The sequence below is a fragment of the Cnephaeus nilssonii genome, assembly GCF_951640355.1.
Source record: "Cnephaeus nilssonii genome assembly, chromosome: 1".
NCBI classification, from domain to species: domain Eukaryota; kingdom Metazoa; phylum Chordata; class Mammalia; order Chiroptera; family Vespertilionidae; genus Cnephaeus; species Cnephaeus nilssonii.
This window is the reverse complement of record NC_137072.1, coordinates 94,338,383-94,354,471: the sequence shown is the minus strand read 5'-3', so window position 1 is coordinate 94,354,471 and position 16,089 is coordinate 94,338,383. Positions and strand designations below refer to the sequence as shown.

General features: G+C 43.9%; 2 protein-coding genes across 4 annotated transcripts in view; one reads left to right on the top strand and one right to left on the bottom strand.

Moving 5' to 3' along the window:
- The window catches only part of WDR19 (WD repeat domain 19), a 68,382-nt gene extending 52,304 nt beyond the window's left edge, over window positions 1-16,078 (top strand). For 2 of the 3 annotated variants that reach the window (XM_079770021.1, XM_079770019.1), the window contains exons 32-37: window positions 1,552-1,633; window positions 3,156-3,306; window positions 4,855-4,978; window positions 5,544-5,620; window positions 5,965-6,089; window positions 11,912-12,049. In XM_079770021.1, coding sequence (XP_079626147.1) covers window positions 1,552-1,633; window positions 3,156-3,306; window positions 4,855-4,978; window positions 5,544-5,620; window positions 5,965-6,076 — 546 coding nt within the window. In that variant the 3' untranslated portion in view covers window positions 6,077-6,089; window positions 11,912-12,049. Of the gene's footprint in view, window positions 1-1,551; window positions 1,634-3,155; window positions 3,307-4,854; window positions 4,979-5,543; window positions 5,621-5,964; window positions 6,090-11,911; window positions 12,050-15,204 lie in introns of those variants that run through there. The other variant, XM_079770020.1, reaches the window with a different exon arrangement.
- The window catches only part of RFC1 (replication factor C subunit 1), a 72,345-nt gene continuing 67,252 nt past the window's right edge, over window positions 10,997-16,089 (bottom strand). The window contains exon 25 of the mRNA XM_079770044.1: window positions 10,997-14,863. Coding sequence (XP_079626170.1) covers window positions 14,780-14,863 — 84 coding nt within the window. The 3' untranslated portion in view covers window positions 10,997-14,779. The remainder of the gene's footprint in view (window positions 14,864-16,089) is intronic.

The window sequence follows — 16,089 nt, the reverse complement described above, 5'->3', positions numbered from 1 at the left end:
CCATCCATCGCCCTGCGCGGCGGCCCCTAGCCTGGCTACAGAGCACTGGGACTACGGCGAGTGCACCCAATAAGCACAATTTCTTAACTTCATATAATTTTAATTTTTAACCTTAAATAGCCACATGTGGCTCGTGGCTACCATATCAGACCTCACAGATCCAGACACCGGTTTTAAGGGGACATTCTGAATTCCCACTGGCCACCCCCAGGAGTGCATTTCCCTTCAGAGCAACAGGAAGACAGAGGAGCAGAAAGGGGAGGGAGAGCTTTCTCAGCTTCAGACAGGAGTGGTGCCGCCAGTGTCCTCGGAGCACACAGTCCAGCAAAATGGAAGACTTCAGAGGTCAAGGGGGGAGGATAGAAACAAGTCGGTGGAAGATAGAAGCAAAAATAGGGATCCCTGTAAGAAACCCTGTAGGACCAGCGCTTTACCGTCACCGCCACCGAGGTGGTGCTCAAACCTTTTTCTTTTCCTCTGGCCCCAAGAGCTGGCCTGTCCCCTCCTCCCCTCCCACTGAGGAGCACCTCTGCTCTGGTCACTTATGCAAGCACCAAGCACTTTACGGTTTGCTAGGATTTTAAACTGCTGGTGATATTGAAAAGGAGACTAACAGACCCTATTAAGTAAGAACAAATTGATGTGAAAATGTCACAGGCATCTTTGACCCAAAGGACGGAAGCGTCGCCCACATTTCAGGGAAAATGGGGCCTCAGCTCCAGCAGACGCTTCCTCCCCAGAGCTGGGCAGGGGCTTGGCTGAGGGACAGCCTGGGACCTTTGGGTGTGGGCGGCTGAGCTGGGCAACGAGGCCCACAGAGTCAGCAGGGGTCAGGGAGGACCAGCGGCCAGGGCTCCCCTCCCTGCTGCAGGTCAGTGCGTGTGTGTTGTGACCTGCAGCGCTCCGTAAATTATACACCGTGCGCTCAGACCGGTGCCTGAGTCCCGCTATGCTCGCCCTTCACGTTCTGACCAAACATCATCAGTTCTGACTCCCAGTCTGTCCACTGCCCCCACCCCACTGCCCACCTTTGTGGGTAACCTCTCACCCAACGACAGCAGTGACGTCAGGGGGCCCTGTCAGTTCTCCAGCTCATCATCCTCAGTGCACCCCTCCTGGCGGGCATCGCAGACCCCACTGGTACTTACCTGATCCCAGGCCCTCCGGCCATCGTTACCTTAGGACAGCCAGGGCCCTCCTTTAACAGCTCATCCTCTGAGTCACTAGCACAGCCTCCAGGTCTCACAACAACTTGGTAAAGTTGGCATTATTAGCCCCTGAACACTGGCCAGTATGAGCTGGGTCAGGGCTTCGAACTCCTATCAAGTGGTCTAGAGAACACAGTGTAGAGGAGGGGTGAGGCTGGGGAGGCCGCGGTGCCGGCAGCCGCTGCTGGGAGGAGCGGAAGTCCCAGTGGCATTCGCCAGGTCAGTCTGCAAGGATCTCCTGGCTCTGTGCAGGGTCACGATCCAAGGATTATGTGGAGGAACAGAGCATGAATTAGGGCTAATCAAAGTCTCTAACAGGAGTACAATATGTCATTTATTTCAGATTCATGTTAAAAAAGGAGATCATATGAAAGGGGCACGTTTGCTTATTCGGGTGGCCAAGAACATTAGCAAATTTCCGTCACGTAAGTACTGAGAAGAGCCTGAGCCACATTTCTGCTTTCCCACGGCACTGCGAGCCCTCCACTCACTAACGGCCAGCCACTGTCCTCTGCATGTATTAACCCCCCAATCCTCACAACCACCCCGTAAGCCAGATGACAAGTTGGTACTTCACTGGGACTCACACAACTCAACACAGAGGGGTGCTCCAGCCCGATTTACCACAGCAAAGACACACAGGGAAAGGCGCACGGCTGCGTCTGGGGGACAGGAGCCCCTCCAGGGGGCCGCGCTGAACTCCTCCAGGAGTGAGCCGTGTGACACCAGTGATGCCGGAGCTGTGCCGGGGCTGGTCACACAGGTACCCGCTGCTTAGCACGTACCGAATTTCCAGACTCCCAGACCCGGGTGCTCAGCGTAAACCACTGTTTGTATGAAGAGTGCAGGCACAGCGAGCCCCTCAGTCAGTTCTGGAAACAGCGGGAACTCCTCCAAAATCCAGGTTCCCAGGTGGCAGCCAGGGCCCAGCCTTTCACGCAGGTCTTTCAAAGGACAACAGTCTCAAGACCGCACACGTGGGTACTGTTATTATTTTCCCTATTTTACAGACAAGCCAACAGCGGCAAAGGAAGTGAACTAACACTTGCCCAAGATCACTGTCGGTCAAATAAGTCTGCAGGCCCCTTCCCCTTTCTAAAAGACATGTCGCTACATTCTTCAGTGAAGAGATTGTGTCACCTTTTATGATGGGGGTCAACAAACTTTTTCTGTACGGGATCCGATGTCAAATGTTTGGGGTCTTGGGGCCACATGGTGTGTCCCAATACCCAACTGTAACACACAAACAAATGAGCATGGCTGTGTTCCAACAGAGCTTTATTTTTATTTATTTATTTTGGACACTGAAATTTGAACCTCATATTTTTCACAAAATATTTTAAATTTCACAAAATACTATTTTGATTTTTTTTAACCACTTAAAAATGTAAAAGCCATTCTGAGCTCACAGGCAGATGTGGCCCACAGCCATAATTCACCAACACCTGTTCTCTAAATGTGTTCCTTTTGTTACATGGAAATTGTACACCGTGTTGGCCAAGGTGCAGAAGGACAGGCACTTGTAACTGCTGGTGGATGGAGACTGGCGTGGCCTTTCTGGAAAGCAGTTTGTGCTAAGAGTATTTTTTAAAGGGGTGGTATTCTTTGAGCCAGTAATTCAACGTCTGGGTATCTGTCCTGAAGAAACAGGTACATGCAGAGGTTGGTACATAAAAGGATTGATCTCTCTTACATTCATCAGCAGTCCTGTCAAATGCAAAAGTGTGTCCGAGGTGTGTAAGGCTCCACGTGACCTCCAGGGAGCGCAGGCCCTGGCTTACAAGGCAAAACAGCACCATCGGGGGGGAGACATTCGATGAGCAGTTAGCCTGACTGCTCCTCATTCAGCAGATCTCAGTCCTTTGCCAGGAAAGGCAGATTCAGAGCGGCGTGGCCCTGCCTTCCTCCCGCAGGGACACTGCTGTCTCTCCCCCGTTCATATTGCAGACGTGGTGCCGATCCTGACGTCCACTGTCATCGAGTGTCACAGAGCAGGCCTGAAGAACTCGGCTTTCCGATTCGCAGCCATACTGATGAGGCCCGAGCACCGCAACAGAATCGATGCCAAATACAAGAAGAAGATTGAGGCCATGGTCAGGTACACAGTGGCAGCGATGCCCACTGTCCAGTCATGCTTCACAGGTGTACCTTTCAGGATGCAGCTGCTGGTGGCAGCAGGAACTGCATGGGGGCGGGGCGGGGGGGCGGGGGGGGAGGCGGGACAGTTAGGATTGCACTCAGCTACCAGCAGCAGAAAACCCCACGTGGCTGAACACGTCGGGATTGGACCCACATACAAGCCGTTGGAACCCAGGGCTGGTGCCGCTGGGTTCTGATCCCTGTCGTCCAGCTTTGCTATCGGAGCATAGAGTTCCCTCCACATGGCTGTCTGCCACCACTCGACATCACAGCCCCATTCAAGGCAGGAAGAAGAGGGAAATTAAAGATGGAAAGGTCTTTGCCTTTTAGAAAGGACCCACCCCCAGGAACCATTTACATCTCACTGGCCAGTACTCTACCTCTAGCTGCAAAGCATACTGCTGAGTAAACACAACGTCGGGCTGGCAAGGAAGAACGGCTGTTCTGGAGGCCTCAGAGGGACAAACAGTAAATATTTCTCAGTGCAAGAAACTTGATAATGACACATCCTATGGCCAGAAGAGAGTGATTTCCAAACCCTGTGCAGGCCCCAGGGCACGTAAGGCACATCTTCACAAAGCTTAAGTGGCCTGTTTTCCAACGCAGAAAGCTAGTGTTTACAGAAGGAAAGATGAATTGCAATCACAGTGACTCCATACTACACTTGTTCAACGTAGGATGACATTTGGGGTATCTGTCCGATCCACTGTGACCAGGCACCCAAGTGACCTGAATGCTGACCCCGCAGCTGCACTGTAACGAATGGCAGCTGGGAGCAGGTGCACTTTGTTAGCTGGGCTGGGACTGACCCTCACGGCAGAGACTAAGCTGGACAGGGCTACATGAACACTCCCTCTTTAAAAGGCGATAAGCCCGAAGGAGCTTCACACCAGATCAGACCACCCCAACCTGCCTGCCAGCATGGAGCGAGGTGGGGCACATGCCCGAGCACATTTATCCCCGCAGCCCAGCCCCGTGCAGTCCTAGGCGCTAGCTTCGGGGAGATGCTCTTCTCCCCATGCAAGAGTGCTCTATGGCTGTGTGGCCCAGTACGGTTCCTGGCAGCCACAGTCACTAAATTTAAGTTAAATCTAGAACTTGGTTCGCCACACCACCCACATTTCAAGAGCTCAACGCATCATGTGGCTCACGGCTAGGCGGCCGTGTTGGACGGCACAGCAGGGCCATGCCCCTGTCCGAGTTTGCTGGACAGAGGGAGATGGCCAGCTCACCACTCCAGTGACAAAGGAAGGGGACAGCAAACCCACCCATGTTCTCTGCCACTTCATGTGCCCTGAACCCCACTCCCCAAAATGGCCCACGTAATGCTGCCATCTGACCACTCCCAATTCCTCTTCCTCCTCCCTGTGCTAGAGCGTGGGCCTCAGGGTCTATGAAGAAGGAGGTATGTTTCACGTTCCTAGTTTTCCAAGTATGCCTTTTCTCTGCTCTCCACATTACATGGAAAAGGAAGTGTTTTTAAATGACATGTGGTTCTTCCTCACAGGAGACCAGATACATCTGAGGCAGAAGAGGTCACAACCCCGTGTCCCTTCTGTAAATTTCTTCTCCCGGAATGTGAACTCCTCTGTCCTGGTTGTAAAAACAACATCCCATATTGCATTGCAACAGTAAGCTTCTTCATAATGATTTCCCTTTCTTTGCATATCTATTTATAACCCATTTGAATATGTGATGTATCAACATGTTTTTCACTTCTGAAATTTCAATCCTTCAAATTTCCTGCAATTTTTAGCATGTAATTTTATGGTCAACAAAGCTGAAAGTTCTATTCAAAGCATATAATAATTTTAAAAAGCAACAAAGCATGTAATTGTTGACGTGAATATCCAGAAGGCACCGTGAGGCAGTGCAGCACACGTGAGGGGATCAGATGGTCCTGCGCTTACATCCTTCTCTGCCGCTTCTTGGCTATGGAACCTGCTGCGATTCGGTTTACCTTGCAATTTAGATGTTTCTCAAAACTGAAGACTTCTATACACAAGTCTGACAAATAAAACCTGGCTTTAGTCCTTTTGATGCCATCTCTTTCTAGTCAGTTTCCACCTGTGTGAACTATCAATAATTTCCTAATTTAGAGTGCTAGCTTTTAACTGCAATCCAATTATTATAATTGAGTAACGGTGGGAGTTTTAAAACTAAAGATGAATTTTACTCCTAAATGCACTGTTTTAGGGTCGGCATATGCTGAGGGATGACTGGACTGTGTGTCCACATTGCGACTTCCCTGCTCTGTACTCAGAATTTAAGATGTAAGTGTGCATCGTTTCACTAGCTCTCGGGGTTTATCCAGAAATAGGCCTGTCATTCAGCTGCTCTTGTTCTGAAACCTCCTTATTTGTTCGTGTTCCTAAAGATCTCTAAAGATTCAAACTGTCTTCTTAGAAGAACTTCTCTGACCTTTGAAAACATTATCCTTAAAGGGGATCTGGCATGACACTGAATATTCCTAATTCTTCTTTAATTTCTCTAATTCTTAAATTGTATAATGAACATATACTTTTAAGAGGTGTGGACAAGAATAGTCGTTTTTCACAGAATAACCCAAAGGAAAAGAAATATATTTAATCTATTCTGCCTTTTCATCTCCAAACAGCATGTTAAACACTGAAAGCACATGTCCCATGTGTTCAGAAAGACTGAACTTTGCTCAGCTGAAGATGATCTCGGACTGCACCCAGTACCTGCAAACGGAGGTGGAGCCGTGAGCGGAACGTGCAGGTCAGTGCCAGACACCCCACCTTCCCGGGCAGCGTCCACAGCTGTACAGTTGGTATTCGCATTGGCTCCTCTTTGTGACCCACGTCATTTGTCAGATTTGAGCACAACAACAAAACCTGATTCGTTTTCTTAATGCTGACATGCAGGCTGTAGACTCCACAATAACAAAGGCTGTTGGGGCAAGCCGCATCATGGATTCCAACTGGGCCATAACGTATCACTAAGAGTTTGTCAGGTTTTCAATTACCGATTCAATCTCTTTAGTAGTAAGTGGTCTAGTCAGATTTTCTATTTTTTCATGCTTCAGTCTTGGTAGGTTGTTTCTAGGAATTAATTTCTTCTAATTTGTCGGCATGTAATTGTTCATAGTAGTCTCTTATGATCGCTCTTGCATTTCTGTGGCATCAGTTGTATCTCTTTCACTTCTGACCGAGTGCTTTTTCTTGGGGAGTCTGGCTAAAGGTACTTTGTTTTGAAAAAAGCAGCTCTTGATTTCATTGATCTTTTTAGTCTCATTATTTCTGCTCTGACCATTATTTCCTTCCACTGCCTTTCAACACAGCTTTTTCTTCTTTCTCTAGTTCCTTGAGATGTGAAGTTGGGTCATTTGAGGTTTTGTTTCTAACTGTAGGCATTTGGCACGGATCTTCCCTTTAGAACTGCTTTTGCTATATATCGTAAGTTCTGATATGTTGTAGCTCCTTTTTCATTTATCTAAAGGTATATTTTTATTTATCGTTTGGCTTTGATTTCTTCTTTTGACCCATTGGTTTGTTCAGTTGCATGCTGTTGAGTCGTATTTGTGAATTTTCCAATTGTACAGCCAGCCACTGTCTTTTGATCAGAAAATTTAGTCCATTTAAAGTAATTATCATTAGGTGTGGACTTACTGCTATTTTCCTAATTGTTTTCTGGCTGTTTTGTCAATGCTTTGCGCCTTTCTTCTCTTGCACTCCCTCTGTAATCTGATTTTTTTGTAGTGGTAGCCTTAGAATTCTTTCTCTTTATCTTTTGTGTTTTCTACTATAGGTTTTTGCTTTGTGGATACCATGAGGCTTACATGAAACATCATATAAGTCTATTTAAAGTTAATAAGAACTTAAGTTCAAATGCATTCTAAAGCTCTACATTTTTACTCTCTCCACCCACACACATTCTATTTTTTTTTCTTTACAGTAAAACCTCGATATAATGGACTAATTTGGGCAAGGGGGTGTCCATTACAGCCAAAAGTCTATTATATAATAAAGTTTTCCGAATGTGTTAAAAATTGTCAAATTAGTTCACCTATTTTCACTTATGTGGACACATCTGTGTAATAAAAATTAAGTATGTATGAAAAGCTTAATTTCACAGAAAAGTTTCCTACATGTATTACTATAACTTTAAATTTATACTAAGTAGGTCTACACCAGTCACTGTGAGTAAATAAATGCACACGGTTTTTTTCTCAATGTGAACGCAATAGCGCATGTTGAACGTCAGCAGGCTCACATTAAAAGTGCCGTAGAAAGTCACCATGGGACAACAGAACCAATTACTGCGCACAATGCGGTGTGATCATGCGCTAATCATTCGCTGAACATTACGAGTAGTGACTCTTGGATTTAAATGTAGACTATAGTAGCAGATATGTAATATTTATTTATGTAGGCAAAATTACTAGTGTTTTTTCCAACATATGGCCTATTCACTAAAATTTGTTAAAAATAAAAGCGAATAACAAAAAAATTAACCTGTTAATTTAATTATATGCAACTCTTAGTTAAAAGCATTTCAAAATTAACATATGACATACAAACCAGAAATTTTGACCGTTAAATCATCGGTTTACTGTATTTTCCATCACCGTTTATCCATCCTATACCCTCTTCCACCTCTACCATTCCCCCCACCCTGCAATCACCACACTGTTGTCCATGAGTTTTCTCTTTTATAATTTGCATCTTTTCATCTTGTGGTCTATCTTTTAATACATCATTGTAGTTAAGTATTTTTACTACTTTTGTCTTTCAACCTTCATAGATTTATGTGATTAACTCACCACCATTTACATTAGGTTATTCTGAAATTATGTATTTACCTTTACCAATTAAATTTACTCTGATGGTTTCCTGTTATTAATTAGCTCCCTGTCATTTCTACTTAAAGAAGTCCTCTTAACATTTCTTGTAAGGTTGGTCTAATGGTGGTGAACTCCTTTAGCTTTTCCTTGTCTGGAAAACTCTTTTCCCCTTCGATTCTGAAGGACAGCATTTCCAGGTAGAGAATTCTTTGTTGGCAGATTTTTCTCCCTTTCAGCACTTTGAATAGATCATGTCACTTTCCAGCCTGCAAAGTTTCTGCTGAAAAATCTGCGAAGTCTTATGTGGAATTCCTTTTATCTAACAAGTTTTCTTTTGCTTTCAAGATCCTCTCCTTTAACTTTTGGCAGTTTAACTGTAACATGTCTTGGTGTGGGCCTCTTTCAGATCCTCTTACTGGAACTCTTCCCGGATCTGGATGTCTCTGTTTCCTCCCCCCCCCCCCCCCCCCCCCTTAGGGAAGCTTTTAGCCATTATTTCTTTCAAGAAGTTCTATGCCTCTTTCTCTCTTGTTCCTTTTGGGTCCTTCTGTAATGCAAATATTGGTCTGCTTAGTGTTATCTTTTTTTTTTGTTTCTTTTGCTGCTCTGATTGGATGCATTCTGCTGCCCTTAGTTTGCTGGTCCTTTCTTCTGCATCTAGTCTGAGCCTCTCTACTGTACTTTTCAGGTCAGTTATTACATCTCTAGCTCTGATTTGTGTGGTACTTTCTTATATTTTCTGTCTCCTTGTTGAAATTCTCATTTGGTTCATGCATTGTTCTCCTGACTTTGATGAGCATCTATATGGCCATTAATTTGGACTTTTTATCAGGTAAATCACTTATCTCCATTTTGTTAAGCAACTTTTCTGAGGTTTTATCTTGTTCTTTCATTTAACATATTCCTATGCATTATAAAAAAGCCACCTCTCCCAGTCATGGAGTGCTTTTGTGTGAGGAATGAACCTTATTCAACCTGCCCTAGCTCTTGGTTGTCTCTCAAACCTTTGTGATTGTCTAAGTAGCCTTCTTTGTTCTTGTGGCCCCTGTGGTTGAGGGAATGCCAAGATCTGTGTTCCAAATGGGAGGATCTCAGTCAGCAACAACGTTCAGGCTGAATGAAAGTCCACGGCTATTAAGAAAAGCAAATGGGCATCCTTCTGGAAAGGTGAAGCATTTCTGTCAGCTGCCTGTGTTGAGCCTCGGTGGCAGGTTAAGAACACTCCCTGGAACAGGCCGGGGGACCTGTGAAAGCAAGCTCTACAATTAAAGGGTGTCCCGTGGAAAGCAGCAGCAAACACCAGAGCACCAAATTTGTACCCAAGGTCCTTTCTGGGAGACACCAGCGGCCGTAGTCAGGGCAGAGGGAGAGTACAAAGATGACGCCTGCAAGTCTCTGGGGAGTACTGTACTTGCCCCTAGATATGTTACACTACAAGCCTGCTCGTGGGCTGTAGCTCTCAAGATAAGCAAATAGGCCTCTTTCACAGAAAGATTGGATGCATTTCAGTCTGCCGCCTGTGCTGGCCACATGGGTTCATGCAATCCCCTTTAGAACTATTCCTTAGTTGTAGGTCTCGTGGATTCAAGGCCCATAGGCTTTCAAAGCGAGATGTTTTGGGGGTCTCTTAATTGGAAGTCTTAAAATGCAGGGTGACAGCTGTGGAGTCCAAACCCTTCATTCCTCAGGAAGAAGCTGGAAGTTGTGGGGTTTATAGAAGATTCTGTCTCTGTCTCTCTTTTCAGTGTGGGTTTTTCTCATTCACTTGCTGTGTGTCACTTGGCTAGATCCTGGATTTCACTCAGAGGGAACTATTCAGTATGTCACTAGATTTGCTGTGCCTGTAGGAGAAAGTAGTTCAGAAGCCGCCTACGTGGTCATCTGTGGGTCAGGAGTGGAAGCATGGTTTAGCTGGTCTTCTGCTCAGGGCCTCACAAGGCTACTGTTGGTTAGAGCTGTAATCTCACCTGAGGTTCAATCTTCATCCAACCTGTTTGTTGGTAGAGTTATTTTTAATTGATTTCAAAGAGGGAGAGGGAGATGGAAACATCAATGATGAATCATTGATCAGCTGCCTTCTGCAAGCCCCCCACCAGGAATCGAGTCCAGGCATGTGCCCTTATCAGGAATCGAACAGTGGTTGCTCTAGTTCATTATAAACTGAAGATAAAATATAGCATTTCCTGTGGAAGGATTCATTTGCAACTCTGCCACTTCCCAAAGTAGAACATTGTGTTTTTAATAATCCTCCACAGAGTCTTAGACTGTGGTATCACTGCTACTCAGACAGGCTCAGTGCATGATTATGCATGACCTTTTGCAAAAGTCACTATAAATATTATACAACTAGAGGCCCGGTGCATGGATTTGTGCACTGGTGCAGCCCCTTGGCCTGGCCTGCGGGGATCAGGCCAAAACCGGCTCTCCAACATCCCCCGAAGGGTCCCAGATTGCGAGAGGGCGTAGGCCCGGCCAAAGGACCCACTGGTGCACGATCGAGGCTGAGGAGGGACCACAGGAGGGCTCCAGGGCCCGTCTGGCCCGTCTCGTCCAGTCTCAATCAGTCAAACCCCAGTAGCAAGCTAACCTATAGGTTGGAGCATCTGCCCCCTGGTGGTGAGTGCGCCTCATAGCGAACAATCAAACGAACAGTTGGACACTTAGCATATTAGGCTTTTTTTGTATAGGATGAGTACTGGTTGAAGCTATTGTTCACTGACTCCTTTTAGACAAGGAATCCTTAACAACCATTTCATTTCAGAAAAGTTTTTCCGCATTCTTCTCAGTAAGATGGGCCATTATCATCCTCACTTTGTAACAGAGGTTCAACAGCTTGTCCACATTTTTGTTTTGGGTGTTTTTGTTTTTGTTGTGTGTTTTTTTTTTGGGGGGGGGGGAGGGAGATCTCCCTATATTTTAATCTTTTTTTTAATTTAAATTCTTTATTGTTGAAAGTATTATATATGCCTCCTTTTTTCGCCATTGACCTCTCCCTGACTGCCCCCCTACTGTCTGTGTCCTTTGGTTATGCTTATATGCACGCATACAAGTCCTTTGGTTGATCTCTTATCCCCCCACCCGCAAAGCTCAACAGTCTGTTCCATGCTTGTCTGTGGATCTATTTTAATCATTTTAAGTTCATTATATTCCACAAATGAGATCATGTGATATTTATCTTTCTCCAACCGGCTTATTTCACTTAGCAATAATGCTCTCCAGTTCCATCCATGCTGTTGCAAATGGTAAGAATTCCTTCTTTTTTACCGCAGCGTAGTATTCCATTGTGTAGATGTACCAGTTTTTTAATCCACTCATCTGTTGATGGGCACTTAGGCTCTTTCCAGATCTTAGCTATTGTAAATTGTGCTGCTGTGAACATAGGGGTGCATATATCCTTTCTGATTGGTGTTTCTGATTTCTTGGGTTATATTCCTAGAAGTGGGATCACTGGGTCAAATGGGAGTTCCATTTTTACTTTTTTGAGGAAACTCCATACTGTTCTCCACAGTGACTGCACCAGTCTGCATTCCCACCAACAGTGCATGAGGGTTCTCACACCTTTTTAGTCAGTTGCAAGACCACAAATGAAACACAATGCTGATGACAGACTGAAGATTTCTAAAGTGGGAATGTAGAGATCCTGCTCCACATTCCATAAACAAGCAAAAAAACTTTAGTGTGCTTGGCTTATCACTAAATGCCAGTGTTACTGAAACCCTTCTAAAGGCACATGGGCCATGTTTGTTGTGCTTTCTAGATATGTTCCTGGGAAGACAGCATTTTTCCATAGGAGGCTGTGTTTGTACCCCGATGGACCTTCCTGGGTACAGAAGACAAAAACCAAGGTGACCTTTCCAGGTTGCCCCTTTCAACTTCTACAGAGTGACAAAACAGTAACATATAACACTGCTGTTATTACACTTTGTATATTTCCTCTTCAAAGTCTTGCACTGTTAATAGTAAACCTATGACATAATTGTAAATATTCAGCTTTTTTGAAGTATGTCCTTTAAAATAAAATTGTTAACTAGATATTTGTAATGTTTCTCTGGATTTGGAGACAAAAGAAGGCAGCTTGAAGTACACTGTGCAGCACAGATATTAACACTGTTAAACGTTGAAACAAGAAGTTTACACAAATCAAGACTATTTAGCCCTTAAATAAAAACACCCAAAACCAATAAAATCAAATATTTGAGAGAATGACACTAGAAGTTTATAGTCATTATATATATAGTCCTGAGTTGTTCTACTGTGTACTATGGAATTCTTGTCACAAAAATTAAATCATTTGATTTCCCCTGAAAACAAAATTATTCAGAATCTTCCCCAAGGTGCTTAGAGCGTTCCTTCCCCATATCACACACCACACTCTTCCTACATGCTCCCTTGCCATCCAAGGCCAATGTAACCACAGAAATGAGTAGTGTAGCCTAACTTGAACGTATCAGATGATATGTCTTTGCAGAATGGCTACCAGCAATATGAGCACTAGAGGTGCCTGCAAGCCTAGGGGACAATCCAGGTATCCGCATGCATGATGCCTCCAGCTTTATGACCTCTTCTTCCCTCCCAAAGGCCTTGGCCTTCTTAAGGGAGAAACCAACAAACCCACCCACTCTGGGGATATTGTAAGGGTACAGGAATAAGAGCCGCTGGCACTTGGATCTGTGAGGTTAAGTGCATTATATTCTGGGAGTTTCAGGCCTTAGACACTCATTCATGTGCAAATTGTACCAGAACTTACTTAGGAAAACACTCTTTATTCATGAACTGCCAGATTTAAAAAGAGGGAGGATATAGTAGTTTGTTATAGAGAACAAAATGGCCAACATCCATCCAATGCATCTCCAAAAAAAGCAAGTACGCAGTTTTATGCTGCAAAGATAATGGGTGGCATCTAGTGGCTCCAATAAGGATACAGACCCCTTAGATTCACATCCAAACTGCTGTGGAACCCAGTTCCTACCTTGCATTGACCTCAGCCACACACCTCAGAGTCGTGAGGGCTTCAGCCAGGAGTCAAACAGACCCATCTTATCATTCTCATATTTTTAAAAGCACATTTATAATCTCTAATTCTAAAAGCAAAGTTATTCATCTTAATACAAAAATTATGCCAATCATGTGTAGAGCATTTATAATTAAAATCATGAGCAAGTAAAGGACACTGTCCATTGTTCTGACTGCAAGGGTATTAGTCCCTTTGCTGGTGAGCACAGAGCACTTAGGCAGACGTGACCTGCATATCCAAAAGCAGCAGAAATAGAAGAACATGCGTAAGAAACTCATGCTCACCCCCTGGTTAGGTGAGGCAGTCGTCAATCAAGGGGATCTTCACTGAAGTAGAGGTTTCAAGCCAGGCTTGAACAGAGAGGGGCGCGGTTCAATAGGCAGTGTTTTGTTCCCATAATGAACTTAATCTACACGGAAGACATTTTTCACATGGTAAATACACTTTAAATGTATGTCTCACCATCCAAACAAGACTCCATTCCTTAGAGACAGGAATCAGTACCCTGATCCTGATTTTACATTCCTTTCCTCACATTCCTCTTAGCAATTACTGACAAGATTAAAAACAGCCAGACAACTAAACTCCAGGCTAGTTCCACAGCCTCAGGGCCACTCACCAAGGACAGTTACAACAGAAAGTTCCAGTAGGATTTGTGGGCTCCGTCACAGAACAGAACCATCTCCCAGGGACAAAGTAAACAAAAGCCAGTGTTCACTTTGTCCCAAGCCAGAGTAAGCCTGAGAGGCTAACCCAGGTAAGCCCCCGGGTTTAAACCTGATGGGTTGAGACTCAAGAAGGACAGAAAGGACTAGCCAACATTTTGCAGCCACACCCTCTAGTAATGACAAAAAGGCCTCGCCACAAAATCCTATTCACAGCATTCACAGCCGTAATGAAGTTGGAAATCAGAGTGCTAACTCTTCAATTGCCAAGTTATGTTTCACACAACGGGTTAGTAGTAAAATTAACTTCTTTTATCCAATCACTTGCAAATTAGTAAGGAAAATCATATACCAACATACTATTTTACTATACAAGATGATAGGCTTAAGAATTTGTACATGTATCATATGGGACATTTTTATTCCTAATTTACATTTTGCAAGATACTTGACAATGTACAAAAAGAATACCCAGTTCTAGGTGGTGACTGTTTTGTATTATGATTTATTTACAAAATTTCACCACATAATATTAACTATCTTTAAAAAAAATTCAGGATTGGACCTGTAAAGGCCATTAGAATAAATTGTTAAGCTTACAAAAGCTGCCTTAGTACCACTGTTCTCAGGCATATTATTGTTAAATAAAATCTAATTCCAAAGCCCACATGTAGTTTCTAATTCTGATTATACACAGTCATTTTGAAGCACAATCGAATTAGATGGACAGGGGACAGTGGAGGACCCACACAGTCCTATCAACCTCTATGAGAGGTGTACATCAGCCTACCGGTTACATCCTGCTGGCTGTACCACCATTTACTGATAATGGGACCACTCCGTCGCCCTATTATGGTTCCTTTGGAAAAAATAAGGCATCCTCTAGACCAGCTAGACTGGTCAACAGGGAGAGTAAAAAGTGACTTGTCAGTAGTGAAAAACAGTTTCATTTCTTTGACCCTTTTCCTTTTCCTTTTCTGGACTCCTTATCTTTTTCTGATTTTGAAGGCTTTGAAGATTTTGTCTTTTTCTGTTGGGAGGGAAAGATGCAGAAAATAGTTAATATCTGTGTTTATGAGTAAATGAAGTAAGATCATCTCTATAAAAATCTTTACCTGCAACTTAATTAGTAAAGAAGAACGGTTGCAAATATCTATATCTTTTACTGCTACCCCCAATTAGCTTAATTTCAATATACTAGTTGTAGCCTTTAAAAGACAGCCATAAAACTAAAAAGCTACTTAAAATCTACAACCAACATATGTTCCTCATGTATGCAGTTTCTTGGATTTAGAACATAGATATATTTAGGAAAGACAAAATAAGCAAGACATAATTTACAAACAGGGTAAAAAGTTACTTTTTTTTCAGTTTCAGATTCGAGAGTCTAAACATGTCCAGTTTGAGGAGAAGGGAGGAGACAACCTCTTATGTCTACACAAGACTAGACAGGAAGAGGAGCTACACTGGTGAAGGCCACTATTCCGACCCCGGCATATACAAGCCCAGTGAGGGCAAGAACGATACAGGAGGATACAGACTACATTCCTTTGCCAGCAACAGTGGGCTGATACCATAAATGATTTTAACCTATTCCAGCAAAAGACAAGGATGTTTGCTCTGAAAAACTTCCATAGGCAGTTCAGTGTCTATAGAAAACAGAAATAACAGAAGGGAGAAATGGTTTCATTGAAAATGCTTTTCTTGGTTGTGCTGTGAAAATGTGTGTGGGTAAAGCACAACCAATGATCAAAAGAGTAAAAATCTTACTTTTTCTAACAGAGAATATGACCACCCATATGATGGTCTATTTTTCCACTATTTGGCTCTTGCACTATTATTAGAAGCCGTTTATAAAAGTGATATCTAGCCCTGAGTGGGTGGCTCAGTTGGTTGAAGTGTCATCCCGTACAGCAAAAAGGTTGTGGGTTTGATTCCTGGCCAAGGCACATACCTAGGTTTCGGGTTCAATCCCCTGTCGGAGCACATACAGGAGGCAACCAATCAATGTTTCTCTCACATTGATGTATGTCTCTCTTCCCCCCAACCCCCCAAAAATATCAATAAACATATCCTCGGGTGAGGATTTTAAAATGAAATCTACTCCTTTTCCACCTTCAACTGTGATGAACAAAAAGACTTAGAAGTATTTTCAGAGCTTACTCTGCTACTTGCTAAACAGGCCCTGAATAATTTCTGAAGGTAAATTACACAGAAAAGAGAAACTGTTTGCGGGAGTATCAGAGCTTCTCCTCT